Genomic DNA, 19,701 nt, shown 5'->3' on the forward strand with positions numbered 1-19,701 from the left:
TATTTTAATTTTAAATTATGTTTTTGAATATAATTGAACATGCCATATTGCTTCACACAACTTTTGAAAAAAGAAGTTTATAGAACAGTAACTGAAGAATTAAGTAATAGTAGTAATAAACGTTGAATTCGTTATCATGGAGATAAGTATAGGAAAGAAATACGTTGATTTTTAAAACATTCTCTATATAAGAATATTAAATATTGCAGATTTTAAGATCCTCTCCATAATAAAATACAACGTGAAGTGTTTCATCCAAGGCATGGATATTAAGAAAATCTATGGCATGAAATTATAATGTGGAAAAGTATTTTAAAAAATCCAGTAGGAATTCACAGATATGTCCCGAAGTTAGTTCATAAGAAAATGATAGTAGGTAGGAGTGTTCTCATGTGTTCTCATAACGACACCCATGGAATATATAAAAATGTTACACAGAGCATTCAGAGAACACAGAAATCACATTAATAGTACGTGTAATCACCCTAAGCAACCGGACACGCAGTTGTTCAGATGGTACAGGTACTGAGTATCTGTCTAGTATACGGTACCACAAACTCAGGTAAATCTTGGCCTAGATGGGCGATGATCGATCGTTGCTGAAACCTGGCTGCCGATCAGGAGCAGTCCCATGATGTCTACATGTGCGTGATAGGGTTTACGTTCAAAGATCCTGGTTGAAAGCTACAAACGGTTTTGTGAATCCATTATTCACTTCGTCGGGGTACATGAAAACCTAAAGTGCTTGGTTCATCCCACTGCGTAGTTACTTCCAACTAAAGAACGATGAGAAATATAGATAAAAATGTGATTGATGAATTGTTGATGCACTATATGCACACGAAAATAGTTACTATTTTAATTACTTAAACTGAAGAAAAATGAATACATCTGATAAGGCTATTCATTTAAAAAGTAATACTGGGCTCCCACAGTTATTCCGTTTTTGCTTCAAATGCTTATTTCAAGTGTTGGTTGGTAGTTCTGAAAAAAGTAATTGTTGTTTCTGCCTTTAGCACGAATTTTTAGTATAAATGCGTGTTAAGTTGAACAGAAGTACATGCAACTATCGTTTCTTTTTTATTTATTTTTTAAAGTAAGTTCATGCAATTCGAAAGGTAACCATTTTCATCCGTGTATAATGCATTAAGAATTCATCTACTGCATCCATCACATGTGTATATATTTTTCATTTTCTTTTAGTTGAAGGCAGATACCCGATCTAACGGATATTATATCCTGAATTCAACATTGGATTGACGAAACCATTTGAAGTTTTCTAAAGAATGTTTGCTAAATAAACGCACTAAAGAATGGAAAAGTTAAAACTTGTAATGAAGATATTGGAATAAAAAAATACGTGTTCTGGTTAACAATGAAAGATGATATCATACAAGTGATCCCCTCTGGAATTGCGGCAAGCAATGTTTTCTGTTGAAACTTTTAATGACACTTGCGCTTAAATGCGTGTCAATTGCTGCTGTAGCAGCGGTATATTGTTCTTAAGGTTCTGAATTGTCTATGGGTTGTTAACATACATTATTCTTACAAATAATCCCACAGAAAAAATCTGAAACGAGAAACTTTTCAGAGAGTATTTTTGGTGCTTACGGCAATGATGATTAAATGTTTATGAACTATGTTAAATCTATTTATAACGGTAAATGACAAGGTAAGAAATATTTAAGCAAGATAACGTAGATATAAATTATAATATAAGTTTCGGCGTAAGTGAGTTCAGCAGTGTTCCGCATGATGTGATAAAGTTATGAGCAAAATAAAATGAAATGTGTTGCATAATTTCATCACGTAGTCATACAGTGCAGTGGTAAAGTTTGGCGAAACCTGCGTAGTCGTATGCAATTTATTTTACACTATGAGAGCTAATGATTCTATTTACAGTGTATTACAAAATTTATCTGACCACATAACCGCAAAATGAAGCAAAAGGCAATAAACATATAGACTACTAATGCATCAAGAGGTCTAAGTTTGAAGACAACTTTTCAGGATAAGTTTCAGTTTTAATCTAGCATAATTGGGGGACCCTGCCAAAACGAACTAATTACTTTATATATATATATATATATATATATATATATATATATATATATATATATATATATATATATATATGAAATTGAGATTAAGTGACGTTTGTCCTGAGAACTGAACGTTTTATTACTCGTCACAAAATGCACTAATCACAATTCACTCTATCTCTTGGCTAATGGGACGTTTACACTTAGTCGATTTGCGTTCGATTCAGTTGAATTGACGTCACTTTCAACTTAATCGACCGTGTAAACGGGACTTCAACTTAATCGCTTGTTGATCGAAGGCGACGAATCGACTGGCAACTAAATTGAAAGGCGTTCTATTTTCTGTGGTTGAAATAATTGAACACATCCATCGATCTGATTCGGCCTAGTTGCTTCGATTTAGTGGCAAATGCAGCGAGTCGATTTAGTCGTGCGACTAAATCGACCAAATGTAAACGCCCCATAACTAACGAAGCTTTATGCCACGATTTGGTTCATTGTGGCATGAAGTTTCAGTTCACAAAATGTCACTATCTCAATTTCACAAAAATAATTGTTAATTCGTTTTTGGCATGAGACTCCCCCTCCCCGAGGTCTAGCTTAAGGCTTTTAAAAACTTTATGCCTCATTGCAATTATTGTACACAGACAACCCATTTATATCAATCGATATGAACTCTTTATTTTCTTTCTTGCTTGCAGAACATATATAAAAAGCCCTGTGACTTAGTGGTAGAGCGTTCATTTGTAGTGAGTGGGTTCCCTGGTTCGATCACCAGCCATACAAGTTGGTGGTGAATAACATCGTGTTTGTGGGTTTTCTCGAGGTTCTCCCCTTTCCTCCCACATTCTCATTGGACAAATTATTTCTTAATCATTCACTTTCAGTAATCATTCGTCTCATTTAGCTTAAAGGGCATGACGGGTTGAAATAAAACTAGAAATTTTATTTCATTTCAGAACATGTGTACATATCACCCCTAGGAAACAAAAAGGTGTTAAGCGCGATTTTCTTTGATTTCCAACTAAGTGCATATCCTGACTATCCAATCCATGTTTAATGTTGTGCAGAAAGGAGACAAATGGCAGGAGACGATATGAAAGGTCTGCAGGTAAAGAGAGAAAGTATCGGAATTAGAATTAGAGTATCGGAAAGTATCGAAATTAGAGAAAGTATAGGAATTCTAGAAGACAGAAAGTATCGGAATTAATTAGTGTTTCATTCGTTTTTATGCTCTCCTGAGAAATTTGCATTTTGGCGCTTAACACCTCATCTGGGGACCATATGATTAAAACTATAATTTTGTACTTCTGTCCTTCTGACCCCACAGGAGGATATAATCTTATGATCTACTGCAATTTACGGAATACTATTATTTGGTTTATCTCACTCTGAAATGATAAGCGATTAGTAACTTTACATAATAAGCAAACATGCAAAAAGGCAAAACTATAAAATAATAACATACGTAATTCTTTGAGAGATTCGACTTTCTTATTGAATTCTTCGTATGTCTTCTTCAGCTGATCTGCTGCTTCTTCTGATTCTTTCAGTTGTTCCATATACACTTGTTTTAAATCTTCTTTCTCTTCTACGCACCACTTTAAAGTATTTGAAAGCTGTGAACAATGCTCTTTCAGTACGGAACATATTCGTCGAGTGTTTCGTACCCTAGAAGAATACAAATTAATCAACTGAAATGATTTTGTTGATATTTTTATACTTTTAAATGTTCAGATTTTCAGGCAGTCGTAGATGTAAAGAAAGTACATTACTTACTATAAAGTAATTAGGTACATATTTTGATACCTCGCACAACGTGTTCTGGTTCTGATCTAGTGCAGCGTTCCAATTAATCCAACGAAACATTACATTAGATATTATTGTCTATACGTACTACTGATTTTATTACCTGATGTAACATGGTTTTACTTTTTCCATTTTCTAGGTAATATGTGTCTTTTCCATTAAACTTGCAATATTATACGTTTTGTCCAATACAATACAATTAACTAGATATCGCAATATTATAATAGATGAATAACAACACTATTATTATTATACAACAAACTTTCTGAAGCATAATCGTAAGACATTAAACTAAAAAAGTTTCTGAAGTAAGACGTTAAACTAAAAAAGTACCTGAATTGAAAAACAAGAACTCAAGAGCGCTCGTACTTACGAGCAAGTTTCTCTTGTCATGACGAGATCACCTAATGCTATTTAAGAAGTATAGTGGTCCCCGCGAGTATCAGGTTGAAAATTCCTGATCTATAGGATGAACAAACGAAGGTTTTCACACTTCATGTCTTCTATGTAGCAACAAGTTCTCTTTGAATGCGTCGAGGAAAAGGCGAGGAATGCCTCGAAACCACACAGATTTGATGTCTTTTGGATGTTTGTAAGATACGAAAATTTTTATTTAAATATGAGTTTCTTTATTTGACAATTACAATGAAGAAAAAGGAAAAAAGAAAACATAGGTTGGAATATAAGAATTTGCCAACCTGTTTATATATACATATATACCGTGCATATCACTTACTCATTTGAACAAACACGTTCTGTTGATATTTTCACACGCTCGGATATGGTTTTGATAGTCACATAGTGGTCATTTAGAACGACATCATGCCACTATAGCTACAAACTCGTCTAATGTCACTGTTTTTGGGCGGCCGATATAAGCCACATCAAACAATGATGTCCTGTCTTATTTGAATTTTGTCACCCACTTTTTTGATCGTTGCAGATGTCGGAGCATAGTTTTTCAATGTCGGAGCCGAATTTCCTCGTGCATTTCCTTCGCTGACATGCTTCGAGAAACAACTAGCAGATTACAGCACCTTCACCAACACATTCCTCACTTGTGAAGGATGCCATCTCGACTAACGTTTTGTGACTCCACTTATACTCGAGTCTAGCAATCGGCCTCAAAGTATTTTAACCTTTCTCAGGACTAAGTTTCACGCTGATCAAGTTTCTTTTTTCTCTCTTCAAATCACACATCTCCTTCCTAGGTATGTTCATCACGTATCAAATGCATATACAGGATATTTGAGAAAGAAGGGTTGGATATCGTATTGCTGATGAGCAGGAGTGATGGAATTTGGATGGTTGACTGATACACCGGTTTGTTTGGCAACTCAAAAGCTTATTCAGCAGAAAACAAATTCAGTGTTACTAGACCCCACTACACTGATTTTTTTTAAATATGTAAGTGTGTTTGCATATCAGTATGCCTCCAAGAAGGCCCGACCTCACACCATCGGATTTTTCTTGTGAGGTTTTATCGAATACCGTGTTAAAATCGATAATGCTAACCACCTGAAAGCATCAATTGACGAGGCAATTGGCACTGTTACACCAGACATGCTCGACAGGGTCTGGCGTGAAACTGATTATCGGCTGAACGTCTGTCGTACTGCAGATGCACTTTGATATTTCTTGTCACAGTATGGTGAAATCTGGTAGCACTGCATTTATTTTTGCACTGAATAAACTGCTTGAATGTCCAAACAAAACAAATTATTAAATTACACAGCAAATACATTATTCGTATTTGTTTTTCAACAAAAATTAGATTTGTGGCCGCGGTGACTCGGTCGTAGAGCGTTCACTTCTGGTGCGTGAAATCCCTGGTTTGACCCTAGCTCACGCCAAGTAGGCTTCGAGTGGACAAACACTGCGTGCTTGTGTTTTCTCGGGGGTTCTTCCGTTTCCTCCCACTTTCTCCATTCCACCATTTTCCACTGATTATCATCATCACCGTTTTCCTTAGCCTCAGTGCATACTCGTAGGACGTAAAACTTGAAATTTTATTTCATGAATTGATTTTACTCATACATAATTGGATTCCAGTGATCAGTTACATGTGTTACATGTTACATGTGATCAGTTACATTCTGATCGTATGGGATACATACATGTTAGTAATTTATTTATGTGAGTAACAAAGTGTACAAGGTCTTACGGTTTAAAAATATTTATGGTAAGTATACCTACCAGTAATGGACACTTAGATTTTTTTTTTTTTTTTTGTCAATTAATAAGAGAATGGAATTACACAAAGCATTCAGATAAACAGTGATCTACAGTCTACATCCTCCACTAGCGCTAGTCTAGTGAACTAGAGCTCGCTGAGCGTCGAGCGTTCGGCAGTTGCCACTTAAAGGGAGCACAGGCATGTATCAAGCGGAGTGAAATGCTCATACTCCCAGTTGTGTCTAACAGCAAGAGCTTCTATTTTTGTTTGTATTTTTTGTTTGTATGGGTATACATTGGGTATGACCATTATTGGTACATCGATCTATTTCTCAGTGCATCAGTAATGGTCACTTCATGTCAACAGCTAGTGACTCGCTGTAAGTTTTGGATGATTTCAACGGTGAAGGAAGGCCGGTCTTTCCGAAGTCCAGGGACTTGAAATGGTTACTATTTGAAACCTGGAAATCAGCCACTATTTGAAGTCTGGAGAAATTGAAAAATGGTTTGGCTGCTCTTGGAAACAAAGGATCTAATAACGTGGATAGTACGGATCTACCATATCCTTCTTTGCAATCTTTACTTTTAATACCGAATCTCTGAAACCCGAAAGAAGCGGAAACTTTCGACAGAAACAGGAAAATTGTGAGGCACCTGGTATTTCAAGCGAAGAAATGTTAGTCCAACCAAGCTATTTAACTGAGAATCACCCAAAGGGGTTCGTGGTAAAGCGTTCGTCTTTGGTGCGATGCCAGACTAAGTGATTTTGTGTTGGATACCATCGTGTCCATGGGTTTTCTCGGGAGTTTCCCCATTTCCTTGCACATTCTCATTCCACCAATTGGATCATATTAATTTACTTTCATTTATCACGCGTCTCCTTTAGTATACAAGCCATAACCGTGAATCGTGGATGTAAAACTTAAAGGTTGAAAACCACGCAATCAGTTCTCTTCGTCTGATACCAGAAAAAAAAAACTTCGTTTAAATGAGCTTCAATGTGGCAATAGCCAAGGAAGATAAAGAAAAGAGGATGGCCACAGAAGTGTTACTAGCGCCATTATATCCAAAAATGGTAGGAAATACAATGAGAAGAGAGACAGGGAAAAGAAATACAGCTTCTAATATCAATAGCAACGTCGGAGTTTTTATACCAAAGCAGCTATTGATTTGTATTTCATCTACATCTATTTTTTTTTAAATACCTCTTGTTTTATTATTCGGATGTAATTTGTTCAATGTGATGTCATAACATAATTTTGTTGAACTTTAATGTGTTTTTCTTAATTAATTAAGTGTACATCACGATGATTTTTTTGTTTGTTAATAAACTATGATAAGTTCGTTTTCTATAGTTATTGTACTTTTCCTCGCCAAAGGCAAGTGCCCATCACTGGCACAAAGGAAGACTGTTATTGGTAAACTTCAATTCCTAGAGTATTCATTACTGGTGCACTTGCAGACCTTACGAAAATAAAATAATATCCAGTTTCCAGTTAATTCAAAGCTAACTTCGCTCAGGAATCCTATAAAGAAAGAAACGGACTATCAAACGAGCAAACTTTCATACTACTCTGATATAAACTAACGAAGTTACTTGGTAAAATGCACCAAAAAATTCTTAATGTGTCGATTATTGGTACACATATCTTACCGAAATAATGGAAAGAATTTTCAATTTGAAAACTTCAACCATTTTATACAAAGAGTTTTCTGGTATGTTGCACACATATAAAATAAACACCATGGTGTCTGTTAATTTACTTACTTTGCAGCGGTTTCCTCTCTTTTCTGAAGTTCATTTTGAAGTCCTACACTCAGTTCTTCACTCTGCATCTGAAGGTCCAAAAGGTTTTTTCTTTGTCGTTCTACTAGTTCCGTTGTGTCTTGAAGTTTCTTTTCCCTTTCCGTAAGTTGCACCTCCATAGATACTTTCCATTTTAACAGGCGTTGAGCTTCAGAATTTAATCGAGAGTGCAACTTTGTAAGCGATTCATTCTGCTGCTGATTGGGTATTGATCCTTGGCTTTGCTTCTGTTGGGTAGGCTGTTGTTGCTTTTGTTTCTCTTGCTGCGAACTCGATAATTGTTTGCTTTGTTGTTGTTTAGTAGGCTGAATAGGTGCTTGTCTTTGGTGAACAGCCTGATTTTTCTGACTACTAGGACCAGCTTGTGGAAGCTGCATTTGTTGTTGGACATCCTGGTGATCAATTGGTTGCTGCACTTCATGGTAACTTACTTTCTGATGTTGACGATTAATGTGATATGCTTCTAAATTTACAGAAAGAAAATAAATAATGAATTACTGTCTAAACAATACAAAAACATTAATAAATAAACAGATTTTTAAACTTGCGACTTATATACATGCTTATATAGTTATTTGAAGCTTTATACAGTCACTTAATTAAAAGTATATTGTTCATATTTTCCCTAGTAACTTTTGAGTAAATGAACTAACTTTGATATTATTATTCTAATAAACAGAATTATAACTGATAAAAGAAAATATGTGTCATAGATTATAGAATATATGAACTAACCCAATTCTCTATGAGATGTGTGTTGATGTAGACTGTACATTCTTATGCTTAGAAATCTATAATTAGTTTTAAAACAATTGTAATTTTGGTACATTCATAGAAATCTTACTATAGTATATGTTACTTTTTTCTTTTATGTCTCTGTACTGATATTTCAAGCACGTAATTCAAGTACACTTCATCACTTTCTCTACTGTTTTTTTTTTTTTTTTTTTTTTATCTAAAAATACATTTACTCGTAATATCTACTCCGTAAGTTTCGCTTAGCAAGAAAAGAAAGCAAGGACACTCACAGTTCAGGAATAAATGTCCGGGAACGGAAAATTCACATACTTAGATTTTGCGGACGATATCATGTTATTAGCAGACAGTAAGAAATATTTCTACATGGAATGTAGCAAATTCAATATGAAAATGAACAAGAGTGAAACAAAAGTTATGAAACTTCCAAGAAAAGGAACAACAAGGTGATCAAAATAGTTGGTAGAAACGGCGCAAGAATTTTATTACTTAGGAAGCAAAATAACCGATAATAGGTGCGACAAAATGTACAATTCAGAACAGCTCAGGCGAAGAAGAGTTCGAAGAGAAACAAAAGCTTCTAACTGGAAACATCAATATAAATCTCAAGAAAGGGGTTATGAAAGCATATGTATCGAGTGTGGTGTTATATGAATATGAGGCATGCCCTCTAGGAAAAGAGGAGAAACTTAGAATGGAAGCCTTCGAAATGTGGTGCTATAGAAAGATGCTGAAAATTAGATGGATGCATAAGTTATAAAATGAAAAAATGAAAATGGAAATGGTAGGAGGAAAGGAGTATACTGAAGGTGAAGAATATTTCCAAAAGAAGAGATAGGATGATTGGGCACATTATGGGACATGGAGGAATCACCTTATACAGAAGGAATAATATCTATAGAAAGGGCACGATTCAAATATACGGATCAAATAATACAAGATGTAGGGAAGAAAAACTACATGGAAATGGAAAGTTTGGCTCAAGACAGGGAAAAGTGGAAAGCTGCGTCAAACCAATCGAAATATTGTTGACCTGAGAAGAAGAAGTTCTTGCTAGCTTTCTCTATAGAGCTTACTGTTAGTATATAACTATAGCGGTAATTAAATATGATCACCAAGGGCGCAGATCCTGGGGGGCCGATGGTGCCCGGGATCCCTGAAGCTCATGTGGGCCCCCTATTGTATTTATGAATATATAATATTTGGCATAATTGGAGTGCAATTTGTCTTAAAGTCTTCATATATATATACCTTCTGCATCTGAATGCTCCTCCCCCAATTTACAGAGAAATTGGCACCCTTGATGATCACTACCTTTTATTATTGTTATTTCTTTAGCCTGGTAATATTAAAATATTAAAATGTTTGAAAATAACGCACAATTATGTTTTCAACTCAAAAAACCAGTGTTGGGTAAGTTACTTGTAAAAATGTAACGCGTTACAAGTTACTTTACTTTCTCTTAAAATGTAACGCGTTACTAACGCGTTACTTGCCCCAAAAAAGTAACTGTTACTTTACTTCAAAAGTAACGCGTTACTAACGCGTTACTTTTAGGTCCGAAATTTTGAGTATGTGAAAAAATCTTATTACTTCAATTTTCCGTACTACTATTACTACCGCTATTTTATTATTATTATTATTATTATTATTATTATTATTATTATTATTATTATTATTATTATTATTATTATTATTATTATTATTATTATTAGTGCACGTTCTGAATTGCTTTATGTAAATTTTTACTTGACAGCTATATGAATATTTGTATCATTGACTAAAATGCCGTACTACGTTACTCATAGAGATGGGCTACGGCGATCAGACGTACTGATTTTCGCAGTACAGTACTGTTTTTCAAAGCGCTGTCCTGCGTGTTGCGAAGACGCCTAGAAAATCGAGAAATATTATGCTTTTAAATGTTCTGCGAAATGTCCAGGTCCAGAGTTAATTTATTTGCAATATCTTAATGTTTCATTCTTTATTCACATTTTGAATCAAATGAACTCTTCCTGAATGATGAACCGCTGTGTTTTTTAACACTCCTCAAAAGTCTAGGGATGGAGAACAATCAACAAACCATTTTTTTTTTTTTTACAATACATTGCTTTTACTGAGAAGGGCTTGTTGAGATATCGGTAAGGTAGGAAAAGTTTATTTTTCAACTTATGTTAGTGATGATCAAGTTAAGTACCTGTAGAAGTTCCCTTGTGCCGGTCTAAATTTTCTCTCATTTCTTAAAATAATACCACGCTTCGAAAATCATTTTTTTTTTTAGCCCAACACGAAGTTTCACTGTATGTTCATAAAAATAAACCATTTTGTCATTCATCAAAGCATTTGGAGTTGTGTTGAATTCCTGGACAGGGATGAATTCAGGGGGTAGCCCGGGGGGAATCTCTCCCCCGAAGAAAATTTATTCCCCCCGGAGAAACTCTCAAAATTTCAATCACAAAATGTGGAAATTACTTCACCCAAACTCCCCTCCCTACGAGGATTTCATATTCCCCCCGGGTGAAAATGTCTGAATTCAACACTGTTCCTGGAATACTTTAGTTCAGTGCTTCTTCTTCTTCTTCTTCTTCTTCTTCTTCTTTTTTTTTAATGTTGATTAACTTAAGGTTAACATTAAATGAAATAAGAGTATGCGTATTGCCGACGCAGTAAACTACCATATACTATTATACTTGTGTCCTACTTTTCGTTGTTAGAATCTGGTCACTCTAGAATGGGCGAGTTTTCTTTGAAACTCGATTCGACTAGAAACAGACACCTTTGAGCTCGACTCGAGAACTCGGCTCGAAAAATTTCCTCCAACTCGACTCGAATTTGGGTCGAGTTTCAAGTGGGATCGAACCAAATCTGGTGTGTAGTTTCGAGTACTGTCTTCAAGTATCTTGCATAGACAATATAGGTTATCAATGATACTAGTACTACTATTACAACTTTTATTATTATTATTATTATTATTATTATTAATTATAACAACAATGTGTTTAAACATGAAAGGTAGGCGGTTTGTATTTGGATACTAAAAAGCTATTTGATTGCCAACCTTGATAGTCGTGAAGTCTAGGTGTCAAGGACATTGTTCACGAGCTTCTGAATTTGGGTTAAGGGTCTAGATTGAGAATTCGGGCTCGAGCCAAACATTGTTAAAAGTTATAGGGCAGTGGCCAAATATCTTCAAAACTGCTCGGCCCAGGTTTAGAATTGTCAACGACTTGAGCAGCTCGGCTCACAGCTCATTCACTATCGACCCGAACCGAAAAGTGAGCCGAGTCAACAGCTCACCCAACCGAGTCGGCTAGAGCCTTCGGCCCAGATGAGCCGAATCGAGCAAATGGCTCATCCCAAGCAAGCCAGCTCGAGCCGATGGTTCACCCCAAGCAAGCCGGCTCGAGCTATCGGCTCAGTTGAGCCGAGCCGAGGTGAGCTTGTTATAAAATAATTTCTTGTGGTCTCAATATTGAGACGAGAAGAGATGCGAGCAGTGTCCCCCCCCCTAGTGAGCAACACTAAAAGTATTCCATATTACTACTTAGCTTACATTTCTCATGGCTTTCGCTTTCCAGTATAATCAGGCCATGATTTCAAAACGACTTAAAACGACTGAACCATTTATCAAACTCAACTCGACTCGAAACTAGACGCCAAAAACAGTTCGACTTGAATCTGAGTTGAGTTTTAGCTCGACTCTTGCCCATCAATATGCGTTAGAAAAAATGCTTATTATTCTTTTGCTAAACTAATTATATAATAATAACAATGTTGTTATGTAATATTGAAAATACAGAATATTGAAAAACCTTACACTACAACTAATAAAATGAGAACATATTAACTGAAGGTGAATCAAAACTTGCAAGTAATTCTAAAATCGATACATGCTTTTTAAAGCTAGTTGTTCCAAACTCTATAATTTACGGGACTCTAGGATCCGCAAACTGATCTGAAAGAACTCCAATATTACAAACCATCAAGAAACTATTTTCTAGTAATAAAGTAAGCCTGCTCATCAGAACACAGTTTATTCATATTAACCCCTTACTCTCTATCGTTAAATTATGGCACCCTAATCGTTGACAAAATTTCCCGCCGGGACACCACTTTACTTTTAAATTCTGTCCACCATCATCTTGAGCTTTTAAGAAGAAGTATCTTTCAAATGTTCGAACGGTAAAATATTTTCGTTCTCCATCTTTATAAAAACAACACCAATCAAAGTAAAATAGACTATCGGTACAATTGCACTCGTAGTTCACTCACTGAATGGATTGGAGCTGTCAAAATCTATGACAAAACTTTCCAGGTGCTTGCAATCAGTACACGTGATTTCCCTGAGGCTCTCCTCATCTTCCAAAAACAGCAAGTGTTACTATGATCTTATCTGATTCTTTGAGTGCTGGTGACTGACTGTCGGTCAGTGACATCGTTCATTCTCCATTGCTCCATTCCGAGAAATTCACTTGCAGGAAAGAAACGTTTGTTTCCGAAAAATAATATAGATATATTGTAGTTACTCATCCGAAATGTAACGCGAAAAAAGTAACGCGAACTAGGTACGTTACTTAAAAATTTGTAACGCGTTACCGTTACAGTTACTTTGGAAAAAATGTAACGCGTTACTAGGAAACGTTACTTAAAAAGTAACGCGTTACAAGTAACGCGTTACTTGCGTTACGTTACTTCTCAACACTGCAAAAAACTTTGCCATTTTACCATCATTACATATTGTAAAAGTGAAGTGAAGTATATTCCAATTGTATTCATACAAATCCAACTTTCTGTCTCATTAAATATTGATAATACTCTGAACACTGTATTTGTTAAATGAAATTATTCCTCTAAAATGAGGAAACATCAAGTTTAGAATCCGTTACCTTAAAAATAAACAGAGTAAATAATATTCAACACATACGGCGAAGTTGCTGGTTATGCACAGCATCCTCTTGTCGCTGTGGCGTACGGACTGGTAAAGGACGTGGCATCATCTCTGGTCGAACGCGATGTTCCATTGCTAACGTATTTCTAGCACCTGTAAATTAATAAAATATTTTCATATTACTTTCTCTTGAAACGCCTGAGAATATTTCTGTACACGCTTAACAGATTTTACTTATTTTAAAATTAAATTCGCTTAAAACTGAATTCTACTTTTAGCATCCCATATTTATTTTGTTTAAATAACAAAGCAATACACAGGAGCCTACCAAAAATTATGATGTTCATCAAAGTAGATATTGCTATTTTTGAGGGAAAAAAAAACTTTTCATGGCGCCTATATGTAACTGGAATCGTAATATGAATAATTAGCGCGTTCTAAACAGTTGTACAATGCATTTGATAGTGTGCAGAAAGTAACAACTGCAATACAATAACAACTACAACTTTAAATTGATATTGTAAACATAGAAAATATGGAGAAGTGTAAATTCAACGAATTTACAATTAATGTATATAACCAAAAGTCAGAAAATGTAAACGTTGTTTTTTTTTTTAGATAGAATGCACGGTTGCTCTAAGGTAGTGTGATCCCAGGATATGACTGAACATTATTTTGAGTTTCGTCGGGATTCTCCCACATTCTCATTCCACCAATTCTTCCACGCTTATTCAATTGATACAGATGGTTAACAAAATAATGGAACACTAGTAGTTTGCAATACGTAAGATGTGTGAGATGGTAACATTGAAGACACGCGTGTAGTGTCTCAACGTTGTTAGTGGTGTATTAGGTGAACGTTGGTAGTATTCAGACGGGGTAGGAAGGAGGTACCTACTGAAGCGAGTAAATAGTGAGGATCCAAAATGGGAGATTTCTTTAAGTTTTGAAACGGCCAGCGTGAAAATTGTAAAAATTTGCACATTTCTTAATGAATTTAGAAACATTTCTTTTTTTCTTATTTTCGAAAATTTTCTCTATTCCCTTCGAATGAAATAGCATAAACTTAATGCATGAAAACAGTGCAAATGTTCTAACATATATATTTATGGAAACTGTGCGCGATTTGTGAACATACTGGTAATTCTGTCATGAAAATCGCGAAAATACATTAATTTTCCATTACTCTAGGTTTTTTTCCCCCTGTAACTTTAAAAACAAGAACCAATCTCGCTTTTTCAGTGTCATTTACGAGTTCACCACTCTAAAATTATTTAAAGATAGCTGCTGATGTACCTGTTATAAAACACGGGTCGAACAGTGTTATTGCTTGTATTTCAGTTAGAGTAAGCTTAGAGAAGCTAGAGAAACAAATCCCTCATATTCATAGCAAGCGGAATGGGTTGGTAGAAGCATATCTGCATATTGATCAAAATATTCTTCGTTTTAGCAATGTCTAAAAAATAGTAGCGAATTTAAGAAAGAAAGGGACATTTCGCACTTTTTGAAAATTGTGTAAACCATTCTGAAACTTTTGGCAGGAATGGTTTATGTGAATCCTTGGTTTTAAATTTATTTAAAAAGCCGCTGTAATAACTTAGATTATTACTTTCACAAGAAATTTAGTAAAAAGAATTTACACGTTCTAATAGGTCTAGTATAATTGTTTGATGTGTTTCTACCTTACGAATATTTTATTATCTCAATTGCCAGAAGCTTTATATTATTAGCAGCAGGGATGGAGACGAACGATCCTTGGAATTAGTATTGAGAATTGAGGAACTCTTCGGCTAAATATAAGCATGAAATACACATCGGTATATTTTCTTTGTAAATTTTATTTCATTTTATTTAAATGAAAGTGCATGAATATTATTGTCGTTGCAATAGAAGCTACTATAGATGAATATGGGTCGTTACTACTGTTGTAGTCAGCAAGATGTTTTAGGGATCATGACTTTTTCAGGAGAGGCAGGCTTTCACTCATTATAAGCAAACCAAAGTCATTTTTCAGGATATAATAGAGGAAGGCAAAAATATTATTATTACAAAGAAGAATCATGTCTTGCAATATTTTCACAAGCCAAAAAGCAGGTACCTGTATATGCCGTAATCGACCGTAAGTACAAGGTCAAACTGGTCCAAGAGGTAATATGGCAAGCTTTTTATTTAGCACAGAGGTCGTCACTCCCGTCAGTATCTTCAGTCAGTTTCTAGTGCCTTTGACAATGAGTGTTAAACAACGTCTGAACTGTTACTGTATGAGCTCGAACTCGGGCATAGCGCTGCGGCAGCAACCCAAACATCCCAGACAGCATGTTTGCTTGCCGCAAGCTTGCCTATCGCTTTTATTTGATTTTATTTCGCTTTGACTTATACACAAAAGCTTATTTCTGCTTAGCGCAAGCCGTAGTGCGGGCAACCCACGCTTCGCTTGCGAGACGCTTTTCTTTAGATTGAAGTAAAAACCCAGCGCGCGTTCGATTTTCAGTTGTTCTCAAAATCCACGTGACGCTGACCTCCTTACTTGCGGCGATAAGGTAGTGTTCGCGTTGTTAGTGTCTTGTTAGCATTCAGCTTGAATAAAGGACAAACTTAATTATTTTTTTTAATTGTTCCGTCTAGCACTCTAGTACTCTAGTCCCACGTACCTATAATATCGCTCTTTATTTCCTCATATTTCGGTAACTATGAGGCATAACGAATTGTAGTATTTACGTATAAAGCATAAATGTGAACATAGATGGCAGCAGATTTGAGCCTACTTATTTTGCGAAAGAATACAGAACTGTTGCAGATATTTTAATATAAACTTCAAGTTTAACTTACAGTTTACTATAAACTTTATCTGAACGCTGTGTTTAAAGTATAAACATTTTTCTTCGTTTTTATATAAAAAGGTAGAAATTTCAAGTACTCGCCGCTAACATAGCAACATGTTAGATATTTGTAAGAAGTAACGGCGCGTTGCGTGTCACAACTAAACCGTAACAATTATGCTTATTTTGATGTTTGGCAGAAGCGGATGGGAGACTTGGGTGTTTTCATGGTTGTGCATATGCTTCAATAATTGGGGAGGTGAGGGGACAATATATTGTAGCATAGATTTAGTCAGACGGTTAAATTATATTGATTTCATACTGTTTTATCTAAATTCGCTTAGTGCAAGATTCCATATAACTTCTTTGGCGTGTGTTTCGCTTGCAATAAGCTTAATAAAGCTTGCCATTGATGAGAATACGCTTATACTTGGCTTGCGTTTAAGATAATTTGAATTGTGTTTAACTTGTGAAGACAAGCTTGCCCCAAGCCTTGCCCAGATGTAACTAACTAGCTTGCCACAAGCTTAAAGCAAGCTAATTGGGCTTGCATAGTATAGCTTGCGGCAAGCTAATTTACCAAGCTAATATATTGTAGCATAGATTTAGTCAGACGGTTAAATTATACTGATTTCATACTGTTTTATCTAAATTCGCTTAGTGCAAGATTCCATATAACTTCTTTGGCGTGTGTTTCGCTTGCAATAAGCTTAATAAAGCTTGCCATTGATGAGAATACTTGGCTTGCGTTTAAGATAATTTGAATTGTGTTTAACTTGTGAAGACAAGCTTGCCCCAAGCCTTGCCCAGATGTAACTAACTAGCTTGCCACAAGCTTAAAGCAAGCTAATTGGGCTTGCATAGTATAGCTTGCGGCAAGCTAATTTACCTTGCAACAACAAGTTTGTGGCAACTTGCAGCAAGTTTAAATTGCTGTCTGGGATCCCTCATGCACGAGTAGAAGATGCATTAAACCAAAGCACAGCAATTCATTGGTTCCAGAGATTCCAGTGCAGGTTGTAAAAATGTCGTAGATCATCCAAGGTCGCCTCAGGTTTTGGATTCTGAGGTCACATGACCAAGGGCGCCGATCCTGGCGTCCAAAGCTGATGTGGGTCCCCTTATTGTATTTTTAATATTTGGCATAATTTGAATGCAATTTGTCTTAAAATCCTCATATATGCCTTCTGCATCTGAATGCACCCCCCCCCAAATTTACAGAGAAATCGGAGCCCTTGCACACGACACGCCATTGAGGAAAATCCATCCACCAGCACACCCTTCTGACTGGACATTATTCTAGCGAGTTTCCTCGAAGTTCTCCCATATTGTCGTCCCATGCACCCATCCACCAGCAGATGATTGTCAAAACCAACTCGGCATGATCCAGTCCATTATAGTGCATCACTCATAAACTCGGGAAAACCATCAGGAGCTGCTGCACTGTGCTACATGAGCTGACTCCAGCTCAGACCCAGAGGAGGATAAATGTGTGCCGACAACTGCTGCAAAATCCACCTGGTATGTGTTTTCTGAAACGGATTGTCATATGTGACGGTGTTTTTTTTTTTTTTCGAAATCCGAATGCCAAAAACAGTACATGAGCGAGGACAAACTTTCAGAACCAGTCGTCAAATAGGGCCGTTTCGAGGACAAAGTCATGCTTTGTATGTGGCGGAACTACGACAGGGTAATTCACTTTGAGTTCGTTCCTATAGATCATGCCATCAATGCCGACCTTTATTATTCCGAACAGTTGGAGCGGATGTATGCTGCCCTACGCTAAAAGTATCCAGCATTGGTGAACCGAAAGTACGTCTTGTTGTAACAGAATAACGCAAAACCATATTCGGTTGGAAAAAAACACAAGAAAAATTCAGGAAATTGATGGCATCAAACTAATATATTAGTTCTGACCTCGCCCCTTCGGATTACTACCTGTTTCCGCTAATGGAGGACTTCACGATGCTTCACCAACTACGAGTAGTAGGAATGAATGCTGCAGTGACTGATTTCATGGCTTCCAAGGCCAAGACGTGGAATCGAGAAACTGGAAGAGAATCCAGGAAGGTGGCTGCAGATGGTCCACCACGAGGGGTTATACTTTGCATGTTAACCTACTTTCATTATACTGCAATAAACATACGTAGGTACGTTCTGTACGACTTACCCTTGCATTATTCTATTTTCCGTATGCTACCCTACACTATCGCTGTATCTTATACATAATTCATGATGGAAAGCAGTTTTGAACAGCCGTACAAAAACATGGTTGTTGTGAAACAGTAAGTGTGCAAATACAAACAGTTAATGAAATAAAAGAAAACTGATGTTCATAATTATTGATTACCGGTATTTTAATTAGTGACAAGTCAAACAAATAACGAACCACAGTAGTTTTTGTTCTAATGGGTCTTGAAAGTGCGTAAAATTATAGCAGGTACAAGGAAATATACCAATAAACTCTTCATAAGGAGACAAAATTACCTATGAAAGTCCATTTGTTTGCGTTTACTTTTATCGCAATTACTTTAAGAAAAAAAATAGTTAAAACTCAATCACTGTTAAGCAATAGTATAATTATAAATTCACAACTGTAGACAACCAGTTAGACGGATGATAATAAACTGTATAATACAAGTACAAAAGTCCAAGTGGATAATTAAGTTCAGTTGATTTATTATTTTCAATACTGAAATGATTTAAAATTCATCTTGAATCTTTCATTTTCCATTATAAATATTTTTCACTTACAATAAGCATTAAACACATTCAAAACACAAAAGAGACGAATCACATTTAAGGATAGGAACAGGTTATAATTTGTGAAGGCAAGGTATCGTTTGGAGGATCATTGTTTGCCTTTACCCCGTGGCTACACCCCTGATCATTGTTCTTATACGTGATTCAATCGAAATTTTTCTACCACAATCTCTATTGTTATAAGCACAATTGAATCAAAAGAATAAAAATGTAATATCAGGCTGGAATTCTAATATGTATCTCCAGGGTCGGATCCAGGATTTTCTTACGGGGGGTGCACCAATAACTACCAATTCTTCCAATTAAATTTCCCTTGGCATGTGGTGTGAATGAGGAATTACTCTGGCAATGCTCAGTGTCTGGTCTCGAGTTCTGGGCCGTAGTGACTCAGTGGTAGAGTGTTCATCTCTGGTGCTAGGGGTCCCTGGTTTGATCCCAGCTTGCGCCAAGTGAACTTTGTGGTGGACAAACACCGTGTGGGTGGGTTTCCTTGAGGTTCTCTCATTTTCTCCACTTTCTGCATTCCACCAATTCATTCATTTCTTATCATCACCGTCCCTTAGCCTAGCCCGCATAAACGTGGGACGCAAAACTCAAACATTTGATTTCATTTCATTTTCGAGTTCTCTTCTCTTGGCTTTT

At 36.0% G+C, this 19,701-nt stretch overlaps 1 protein-coding gene across 2 annotated transcripts in view; it reads right to left on the reverse strand.

Moving 5' to 3' along the window:
• Positions 1-19,701, reverse strand: part of LOC145680784 (uncharacterized) — a 101,108-nt gene that overhangs the window by 77,757 nt on the left and 3,650 nt on the right. For both annotated transcript variants that reach the window (XM_081751789.1, XM_081751788.1), the window contains exons 2-4: positions 13,514-13,630; positions 7,795-8,296; positions 3,511-3,713 (exon numbers count right to left, since the gene is read on the reverse strand). In XM_081751789.1, coding sequence (XP_081607915.1) covers positions 3,511-3,713; positions 7,795-8,296; positions 13,514-13,610 — 802 coding nt within the window. In that variant the 5' untranslated portion in view covers positions 13,611-13,630. The remainder of the gene's footprint in view (positions 1-3,510; positions 3,714-7,794; positions 8,297-13,513; positions 13,631-19,701) is intronic.

The sequence above is a fragment of the Thermobia domestica genome, chromosome 3 (assembly GCF_964235325.1).
Source record: "Thermobia domestica chromosome 3, izTheDome1.hap1.1, whole genome shotgun sequence".
NCBI classification, from domain to species: Eukaryota; Metazoa; Arthropoda; class Insecta; order Zygentoma; family Lepismatidae; genus Thermobia; species Thermobia domestica.